The 11,120-nt window shown below is 38.3% G+C and overlaps 1 protein-coding gene across 1 annotated transcript; it reads left to right on the top strand.

Annotated features, from left to right (window-relative positions):
- The first annotated feature begins 609 nt into the window (after window positions 1–609).
- On the top strand, window positions 610–3,905 carry LOC124149391 (beta-1,3-galactosyltransferase 1-like). The gene is made up of 2 exons (XM_046520936.2): window positions 610–722; window positions 1,519–3,905. Exon 2 carries the CDS (start codon window positions 1,629–1,631, stop codon window positions 2,673–2,675), a length of 1,047 nt encoding a protein of 348 aa, XP_046376892.2. The 5' UTR covers window positions 610–722; window positions 1,519–1,628; the 3' UTR covers window positions 2,676–3,905.
- The last annotated feature ends 7,215 nt before the right edge of the window (window positions 3,906–11,120 follow it).

Below are 11,120 nucleotides of genomic sequence, written 5' to 3'. Positions count from 1 at the left end.
TTCTTCTTCCTCTTTTTTTTTCACTTTGTTCAAGTTTTTTAATTTGTTTTAGTGATAACACAAAGGCTGCCCAGGGAGTTCAGATCATCCATCAGATCATAAATCTTCAACCTTTCAGCGAAAAGTCCCTGTCAGTGTCACAGTGAACAGCTGAAACCGCATCCTTAAAATCCGGAACATTAGTGTTTTATTATTGGTATGAACTCAACAACAAAAAATAATATCAAGGGATAATAAATTGCGAATGGGAAATTTGTTTTACTCCGTTTATCTTGTTTTAACCAAAATACATTATATTTATTCACTAATATTTCTAATGTTAATTCGCTAATTATTAAAACAACATAAACACTCCCTATGGATCTATCTGCGGCTCATATGACAGCACTAGCTTTGTAAAATCCAATGCTATTTTCCTAAGTAATAACTAAATTACTAGTTTATATTTTCTTTTGTTAACCAAGCATTTTGTTACAAACTATTTTTAAATGTTCCTGATATAGAGACGTCAAGCCGTTTTTAAAAATGACTAGGAAAACAAATGTCTTCTATTCTGTGAAACTTAACGGTAAAGGAAATTAGTTTATGGACCAAATTAGTTTTGTAACTAACCGTATGACTGGAAATCAGTGTTGTGCTTCAGCAGTTTGTTCACGTGAATGATATGTCCAGTGTCTTTCGTGTTGTAAGGGATTCTTCGTCCCTTCGTTTTGTGGGCATAAGTAAATATCTGCATTTCGTCCTTCTTTTACACCCCACGTCGATAATACAGCTGTTAGGGTCAGTGCTATTTTTGCCAGTGCAAAGTCGAAGGCTACCGATTCATAGCAAGTAGCGTAGTTGGCGAGAAGTCTAAGGAACATACGATTTAAAAATAACATCTCATCTCATAACAATGACATAACATGCTTGCTTATTACCGAAAGCATTGATTTTGCAGAAAACAAATTGCATGCATGGACACAATATGAACAATCCAAAATATGAACATAATGAAAGATATCAGTGAAGCAGAATACGTTGTCGATTGTGTATTATTTGCCAATGTATCAAGTAAAGATAATGTTACCGCAGGTACCTCTCCGTATTAGCAAATGTACCCGATGTACAATTCTGTACACAAGTGGAGTAGAGAAATGTACACTGCTTGACAATATTAACAGCATTGTAGTCAGCACAAGTCTATTTTCCCAACTCCCCAAAATGATTTCTTTGCAGACTTACATAGCCTAGACTTCCGGAGTGCCCAAAACTCAGTAAAGTCTGTCGTGGCAGTACTTCAAAATTGCAGGATAATGCGCACACTGCTTTGTTTATGTGACATCAATACTGATAGCAGTTTTGAGCATTGTGATGAAACGGGAATCGGTTTATGTTATGTTATACCTGTGCTGACAAAGACCCCAGCTGAGTAGGACACCATTCACTATGCATTCTTTTATTGCATGAAAATTGCAAATGAGATTTTTTTTTCTTCTATTTTTAAACATGTTGAATCCATTTCTTTTGTGTTTTCAGATGCGAGTCACCAATATGTTCATTGCATAGTGCAGTAAATACCACAGATGTGCATCAATCAACAAACAACAAACAAGAAGGAAATGTCGTAACCTCACCAAGTGCATTTCATGATGGAGGTCCAAAACTTTGCAAACAATGTGATTGAATATCCACAAGAGTTTAATTACAACATAAACCATCCGTCTTTGTGTCTGCAACACACCGAAGTATTTCTTCTTGTTGCGATCAGGACAATCTTTGCCCATTATGATCGGCGAATGGCAATACGAGAGACATGGGGCAGCAAGCACAAGTACAAGGGCCTCCAGATACCTTTAGTGTTCATGTTTGGTGCCATGGACAATAGAGATATTCAAAACTCAATTGAAAGGGAGAACAAAATATACAAAGATATCATCCAGGAAGACTTCATAGACAGTGACAATAACTTGACATTAAAGACTGCAATGTCCTACAAGTGGGCGAGTAAACATTGTCCTCATGCTTCATATGTCATGGTTGCAAATGACAACATCATTGTAGACATCTTCAAGCTGATACCTTATCTAAAATCGCAATCCCCATCAGCAGATAAATTCACTGTGTGTAATTTTCAGAAATGTTGTGAAGCGCCTCCTCAAAGCCGATTTCTCAAATCCAATTATTTCAAGTACTATGGTAGATCTGAAGAAGTATGTAGCAGTGACGCCTATTTGGCGCCGATAGGAGTGGTGGACAAGTTGTTTCAGGCGTCGTTGTCCACTCCCAGATTTGGACCAGACCAGGCCTGGATGGGAGTAGTGGCCAGAGAGGCTGGAATCACTTTCCAGAACACTGCCAGTGCCTTTGTTGGGATTGATGACAAAACACCAGTACTCAAGAAATTCATGGGAGTGGATTATTTGACAAGCCCAGCAATGATTGGAGTTGTTGGAGATGAATTCCTGGGCAAGGAGGCAACGATAATGCGACATCTGTGGCGGATCATTCAAGAGCACCACACACGCATGCAGCTGTCGAGTGTGTACCATGCGCAATTCCCATCCAAGTCCTCCGACTCCAGCAGTGTCCTGGTGCTGGCAGTGTCCCTCATGTTTGTCGATCTCATGGTTGTAGTCATCATATTCCTCCTTATCTTCTGCAAGAAGAAACACAGAAGGAAGGTCCTGCATTGACTGATCTCATTCCTCATGTTCATCCCATTATGCAGAACAAGAACACACATTGATGCAGACAACTGTATGTGATGTGATGGTTAGACTTTTATAGACAGATATTTAGCACAGACAGAAACACAAACACAATATTCAGCAATATGTTCAGTAATATTATCATTGCTTTACCATTCTGATAAGGGTCAGGGCCCACTTGCACAAAACGATCTTAGTGCTAAGATGATCATAACTCCCATTCTTTTACATAGGCTTACCATAATCGTAGCGCTAAGATCGCTTTGTGCAAGTGGGCCCAGATGGCATAACTTAATTCAGCTTTTCATCAACTGATTATTTAATTTATTACAATTTGGGAGAAAAGTATTTACAAATAAATTTCAAAAGTAAATGCAAGTAGTTGACAAACACAAATTATCAGAGCTGTAAGTCTAAACAATAAGGAAGCATTAGGTTAATAGTGAGACAAGATAATTATTGCAATAGAGTTAGGAATCAATAGCAGTAGGTGCTCCACTGAGTAAATTTCAATGATCTCACATAGTATGCAATCATTTTCACCCTACATGCTTTGCTGACTGACTGATTTACCAGTCACTGAATCTATATATGATGTAGATAGCGTGGCAAATGAAACACTTAGACACTTGCAAGATGTACCATGTGTCCATGAATGTTTTTATTGTGCACAGTATGTCTTTTATAGTCTTTCAACAGATTCATACCACAAGTACTATCTATGTTAGTAGAATGACAGTGCAATGCATATCCTTATGCAATAACCATGATAACCAGGACATTAATGGAAGAGCTGTGAAATGGCAGACATGTCACTGGAGCATGTAGTACGATACAGTGAATCATTTAGCTCTACAGTTGAAATAATCAATCTCCTCTGCAACAGAAAGCCCTGTGGCCACAAGACAAGATTGTTTAATATATGTTTGTATACACGAGAAGGGCAATTTTGAAAAGCTCATCTTCTAGAGATTGTACAGGCTTTGATATTTTACATCGATCAGTATCACACTATTTTATGAATGAGGATCATCAGGTCAGTTTATCTGCAGGTCTTCTGAAATAGCATTGGACCTGTTGTAATTCAAATCGGTGGCTCAGTGGGCCTATCGGGTGTTTTGTCACACGAGAATGCCAGTTCTTTTCTTTCTGGCCAGCAGAATATTTTTTCTACAATTTTTCTGTTTTCACTGTTCTTCATGTTGGTTGCTTAAACTGTAACAAATTTTCAGACAGTTTACCATATTTTCTTATGACCACTGATTACCAAAGAAATTCTGTTTTGAATTGTTTGAGCAATCAGCAGGAACAAAGAATTGTTTTCTCTGTAGGCCTTAATGATCATGATGTTCATTTGTTTACATATGTGATAATCACATTAAACATATATTCCTGCTTGGTTATGTATGACATTTAGAGTATCACCATGTTTAGATTTGTATTCACATTGCCAAATTGATGATTCTATGCAATAATTAGAAATGTTTTCTTTGATGGGGATTTTGTGACTAGACAAGAGAGTAGTGCTATTCATGTGTTGCTGTGTGTCATATGTATGTAGCATGGTTGTATCAGGGCATTAGATTGGATGTGTGACATGTAGATTTAGATGCAGGTTTGTCATTTTGCCATCAGGGGCCACTCATGAGGCACTGCATTTTGCACACTTGAGTCCCTTAATCATTCAAGAATCAACGATGGGGCTCAGATGTCCCCCTCAACTAACTCTAAGGTGCAGCAAGTTTCTGTCAGAGTTGCATCCCTTATTCATGCCAGGATCTGCTGGTAGTGTGTTTTGGTCCCTGATTTGGCAGGAATGGTAGCCTTGGTTTGTCGGCACCATTGCCTTGCTCCTGTATTTCTGTAGTAGTAAGCCTTCATCACTTCACAGCTTTTCACACTGATATAACCATATGATAACTGAAATAATGTTCAAAGCAGCTTTGAACCTCATTCACTCAATTAAGGTTGGTCTTCACCAATCCATGCTTGTCGTAAGAGGCAACTAACGGGATCGAGTTGTCAGGCTTGGTGACTCGGTTGATGTTTGTAATCGTATTCCAGTTGTGTAGATCGATGCTCATGATGTCAATCACCTGATTGTCTGGTCCAGACTTGATTATTTACAGACCACCGTCATATACTTGGAATATTGCTGAAATATTGCTGTATACTGTGTTCAAGAGCAAATAAACTGCATGATAAGAACAGAAATGCAGTGTGTCATATTGGAGACAATTGTGCTTCTTGGTATCCACATTTAGATAAATTGTAACACCACACACTGAGTCAGTGTCATCATGCAAGACATATGCTACAATGCCATCCCCTCTGAACCTGAGCCAATAGCAACCAGCAAAAAAGAAAATATTAAAATCAAAGGACCTGTGACATTAAAACTTGTTTCCAGTTGCACTCCAGTACTTTTTAGGGGGTGGTCGGGTAGCATAGTGCTCAAAGTGTTCGCTCGTCACACGGAAGACCCGGGTTCGATTCCCAACATGGGTACAATGTGTGAAGCCCATTTCTGTCCCCCCTGCCGTGATATTGCTGGAATATTGCTTAAAGTGGCGTAAACCCAAACTCACTCACTCACCCAGTACTTTATATCCTTTATATAAGTCAATGAAAATAGGACCAGTGTCACCATGACTACCAAAGTTTACTTCCACATCTGATGAAGGTATAATTTCATCTAAATTACTGAGATGAAATCAGCTGAATGAGTAATCAGATATGACTGGATTATGTACAAGTACATGCACAAGTTGTAAGTGCTGTTATATTGCTACACGGGTGGCTGCATCGTTTGAAGTTTCACCATTCAATATGAAGAGTTGCATCCTTGATCATGCTTATGGTTCAAATGTTACATTAACCCAATCATAACCTTTGGTTTATTACCTATGATTGTCCTCTGACCAACCATGACATGGCTTACATGCTATGACATGACAGAAACACTCTTTTCAACACAATCTTAAACCTAACTCACTCACTCAACACAATCTTAAACGTCACTCACTCACTGGTCAACAATGTGTCTGAAGTTCAGCTTGTCCATCATAAGAATGATATTCACTAAACGTGCTATACCAAGCAATGTACAATTTCCTTGTATTTTTCAAACATTTTTCCAAGCTGATATACAGGATATTGTATATTCCCCAGGGAGCTGGGAATGAAAATCAAGTGCACTCTGGACCACTGACTGGGGTAATAATGGTTTAGTGCCATGAGCTTTCACTTAGTGAATGGAATCTAGTACACTATATATGGACTCATTATAAATATAGTACATGTTGTGAAGCACTTGTTCTGGAGATGCTCATTGATTAAGACTCACAGATGAAGAGTTTATGACTGTTAACCTTCATTTTAAGAGACGTGAAAGCTGAATGTGTACAAATATATATGTGGATGTGTGTACTCCGTCTTGTGTTTCTGTGTATGTTATTTTGTTGGATGGGATTATTGAGGCTAAACTTGCCGATTTCATTGGTCTGTTACTGTGGTATCATAGAAGTTGTTACATTTGTTTTGCTTAAGGTTATTATTGCCCATGCAACTTGCTTCACACTGGAGAATGGATATTCATCTTCCTTTTTAACTATATAAGCCATTGAACAAATTTCAGAAAAGTATTGATCAATTGAGTATGAATTCATCTTTGATGAGTCACTATTAATCATATTCTTCGCCTTAAATGTGTAACGAAAGATACTTGACAACTTAGTTGACATATTCTTATGTATGTAAAGTTACAAGCAAAAGAAGTAAAAAAATTAAATGTAGTTTTCCTAATTGTTTTTGCTTGTTCAGTAAGTATATGGTAATATGCAGCATCAACAGAACCAACTCTCACATTGTCATGAGAAATTGTTTTCCTGGCTGCTCTTGTTTGTTTATGAACAAAGAAAATGGATAGTGCTCTCAATATTAAGCTTTGTTTGTTAATTTGGAGTTATATCGTTCAAATCTGAATACATGCAGTTTACATCACCTTTTATTTGTATTGCAACACTTTGAAAATACATAGTGGATTTTGACTCTTGATGAGTAACAAGTGAATGGAAGTTCATGTCCAGGTATGACAAGTGCAGGCAAATTCAAACCTGGACAACATTATTGCAATGTTGCATTCCATCAGGCCTTACTACCATGTTCCTATTACCGTATTTTCTTGAGTATAGTGCGCACCCATGTATAATGCGCACCCCCCTCTAGCGGATTCAATATTTTGGAAAAAAAGAAATTTGAATATTATGCGCAGAAAAAAATTACACCGTACCACTTCAGCGAAGTCCGGCAAACGAACAGGTGATGAGAAACTATGTCAGTACAAATTCGAAATTTGAGATAAAAAATCACCAGACATGTTGATTTACCATTTAAATTGTATTTTTTGTTCTACTAGGCATTGTTTTATATCCAGGGATTAAGATTACCTTGTGTACTTTGTTTACTGTCACTTGAAAATTATTTCCTAAGTTCAGCGATAGAAACTAACTGTTTTAGCCCACTAGAACTTATAATAACATATAGCAAAAAAATAAAGGCAAATGTCTAAAAGTCCTTATGATACCTTTACTATTGAGCAGTTTGGCAAGGACTTTAGGACAAGTGCCAATTTCTAACGCTGTTCTACTAAGCATTTTCATAGTGTGTCAGCATATCACTCAACCGTTGATAAGGATATCTGTGTTATTCTATCATACATCAAACTGATTGTATGTGTATATGTAAATTGCAAAACATCTCAATATCCCTATGAAATATGTAGTACATGTATACCATATTGCTAAACCTGAAATACTACATTTTGCTCGTTAATCTGTTCAATTGTATATTCATACATTGAGTTCATTGCTTATCAGTCAGTGGCCTCTGTCATCTTGGCGGGGGGCACGGGTGGCCCAGTCGTCTAAGGCGCGGTGATTCGCTGTGCAGAGTTGTGTCCCTTGGGCACGCCAGAAACCTATGATTGTGGGTTCGAGTTCCGGTTCTCCCTGATTATGTTTCTAGGTTTGTCAGCACCATACCCGTGCTCGTGGGTTTCACCGAAGTGGTAAATGTCTAGGACCTACATCACTTCGGGCTTTCCTCCCACATTAAGCTGACACGCCATGATATAACTGGAATACTGTTAAAAGCAGCGTTAAACCCAACTCACTCACTCACTCTGTCATCTTGGCAGGTTTCAATTCCAATACCTCAACCATGTAGTTTTCTACTCTTACCTTACTTTTATAGCAAAAAAGTAGCTGTACAGTTTGAATTCCCAATATGTGGGATTGAATGTTGTGAAAAATATGATGACACAAGTCTTTTTTCTACAGGTGTTATCAAACATCAATACGAGATATGAATCTTACTGGTGCCTTTGTTTCCACCACTGCCAGTTGGTAGACTTCTATGCCTTCTGGTACAAACATCTAAAGCAATCAAAATGATCAATTAGGATTTTTTAGAATTCTTACTTGATACTGAATTGTTTTCATGACAGTTTCTTGCCTTTGCTTAACTGTTGTAGGATTTATCTATGCAACTTGATGTGTTTACTTCTGTTAGGAAAGCATGTGTCTATGTGATTTATATAGTGTTGTGTCAAATATGTGATTTTCTTTTATACAATGAATAAACTGTTGACAGACATAACTGACGGTTGTATGTATTTTATGGGAAGACGACATGAAAGCGATTTCCATTACTGTGAAAACATTTGATTTCTTAACTTTGTAAACCACTATCCAACATGATAAACTTAAGGGAAACTTCATTACTTGATCCATGGGGCTTTTGTTACAAGACGTGGTGGCCACAGATACAGTGAGTATCTATATTCAGGGGTTCAGGACAATTTGTGAAAAATGAAAGCAAATGCCATCTGAAGTTTACTGAGAAAACAATATGTGAAATGCTGGACTTTCTCATTGATAACATCTACGTACAATTTAGGGGTAAGACATTTAAGCCAGAAGTAGGCATCCCCATGGGCACCCATTGTGCTTCCCTTCTTGCTGATCTGTTTCTTTATGCATATGAATCGGAATTTCTGCATGGATTGGCAATGTCAAAACAAGGTAATTTGGCCAAGAAGTTAAGCGTCAGGTTTAATAACAATCAAATAGCCAATTCCCTTCCATTGATTTAACCACCTGAACTAGAATTAAAGGAGACCATTGAGACGGCCTCATCTGTTGCATATTTAAATCTATGCATAAAGATTCAGAGTGACAAAACACTCTCCACAAAACTGTATGACAAGAGCAATGACTTCAACTTTCCAACAGTCAACTTTCCCTTCATGTCCAGCAATATTCCAGCAGCTCCAGCCTTTGTTGTTTACATTTTGCAACTAATGAGATACAACCGAGCATCCTCTTTCTACCAAGATTTCAAAGAGCGTCATACGACTTTCAGAAGTTTGATCAAGGTTACAACATCAAAGGCCTCAGTAAAGCTTTCAAAACCTTTTATGGTAGACATGTGGAGGACATTTCCAAATTTGACGCATCACTTAGAAAAATGATGTCCGATGCAATTCCCCATTTTGACTTGCACCACATGTTCCTATGTTTTTTTTCAGGTAAACAATTGACTCGCCTTTGCATGTGTTTGTGACGGGTGCCACCCTTGGGGCAGGATACGCTCACCTTTTCGTGAACACCTGGTATCATTACTTTTTTATAGTGATTCATAAACACATGCTCATGATATAGTCGAAATTGTACAATCGACTCTGCTTTATGCAGAGATTTCTATTGGATACGGAAAGGGTTTTGTGGCTTTATTTAGACCACTGTCTGGAAAATGGGTCATTACAAGAAAAGGATTACAACAACTGCTGATATTGATCTTACAGTTAAACTGACATAAAACTAATGTTGCTTGTATAGTGGGATCATGAATATGTTCCGATTCAGTCTTTGGGGGATATCGGATGAAGAAATTTACAAGTATACCTTTTGACATAAATATCGTTGATGATAATTGGGGGCCCCACACTGCAATCACACTCTCTTCCTGTCAGTCAACAAAACCAGATAGAGATCAGAGACCTGCATAATGCATGTGTAATTCAAGGCGGTTTTTCGTTATTAAAGTAGCTGATATTGACACGAGTTTTTTAGTTTTAGACATTTCTGTGGTCATGGGTAAGGGGAGCGGGGCTGTCACAATTTCACAAGATAGGGAGGCAATATTTTACGGGTATCAATTTTTTACGGGACCCATGAAATACTACACCTAACCACACCTTGAAAGAGTTAATATCCGATGAAAAGTAGGAATGTTCCTCCAGAGTGAGTGAGTATGGCTTTACGCCGCTTTTAGCAATATTCCAGCAATATCACGGCGGTGGGGCACCAGAAATGGGCTTTAAACATTGTACCCATGGTCCTCGAGGACCACGAAGACTGGGTCATGTCATATGATGATGCGAAGAAGCAGAGTAAGCAACTGAAAGGTAGCCAATTAACTGCAATCGTGGAATCGTCATAAAACATTTCAAAACAATCGATTTTGGTTTCTGCATTTCAGTATAAGTATGCCACTAAATAAAACTAAATGTGTTTCGTCAGTAAATGAATAATGTTAATATTATTAGCATACATGTCTATTGCTATGGCTTAGCATAGAGTAAATATATATGTCTTATATTACCCATTAGGTAATAGGAATCATAAATTAATAATTTACACATGCATTTTAGCGAGCCTCAAAAATGATTTGTCATTATAGGTAATATTGCACTATACTTTTTTTTTAGGTGAGGTGAAATGGGGTTTAATGTCTCGTCCAAGATTATTGCACTTACATAGCGACGTCCATGCGTGTGTGTGTGTGTGTGTGTGTGTGCGCGTGTGCGTGTATGTGTGTGTGTGCTTGTACTAGTCCGGACTGATGCCGATTTATTGTGCTAGCTCACTGAGATACCATGCCGCAGTTTAACATGAATTCCCCACTCAGACACAGTATACTGACTCCGAGCGACCATTCCTTGTTTTAGCCCCTTAATGCCGAGCGCCAGACAGGGTAACAACAACTACCATCTTTTAACGTATTTTGGTATGACGCGGCCGGGGATCGAACCCCGGACCTTACGCTCTCCGGGCGGACGCTCTACCACTGGACCATGGGGGCGGTCAAGAACAAAAGGACGTGAAACTGAGCCTTTACTGAGGACATGAAATACAACATTCATTCGCGTGCGACAGATAATCCACAATTCGTCGTCGCTCCTTGGCTGTTCAGAATGAGTATTTAATATGCTTCTTACTCACTTATCACATGTGGTTTTTGTTTCATTGTCGTCTTACGCTAAGTCAGCAATACCCCAGTTATATTACGAAGGTCTGTAAATATCCAGTTTAGTCCACACAAACCAGTGGTTGATATGATGATCACCGTCTCACTTCGGGATGTGGT

This window comes from Haliotis rufescens, unplaced genomic scaffold (assembly GCF_023055435.1).
Source record: "Haliotis rufescens isolate VD_foot unplaced genomic scaffold, xgHalRufe1.0.p SCAF_2, whole genome shotgun sequence".
NCBI lineage: Eukaryota > Metazoa > Mollusca > Gastropoda > Lepetellida > Haliotidae > Haliotis > Haliotis rufescens.
The sequence above is the reverse complement of the archived record's forward strand: the minus strand, read 5'-3'. Positions and strand labels throughout refer to the sequence as shown.

Coding starts and splice junctions, on each gene's coding strand:
- LOC124149391 (XM_046520936.2), top strand. CDS start 1,629: ATGATGGAGGTCCAAAACTTTGCAAACAATGTGATTGAATATCCACAA.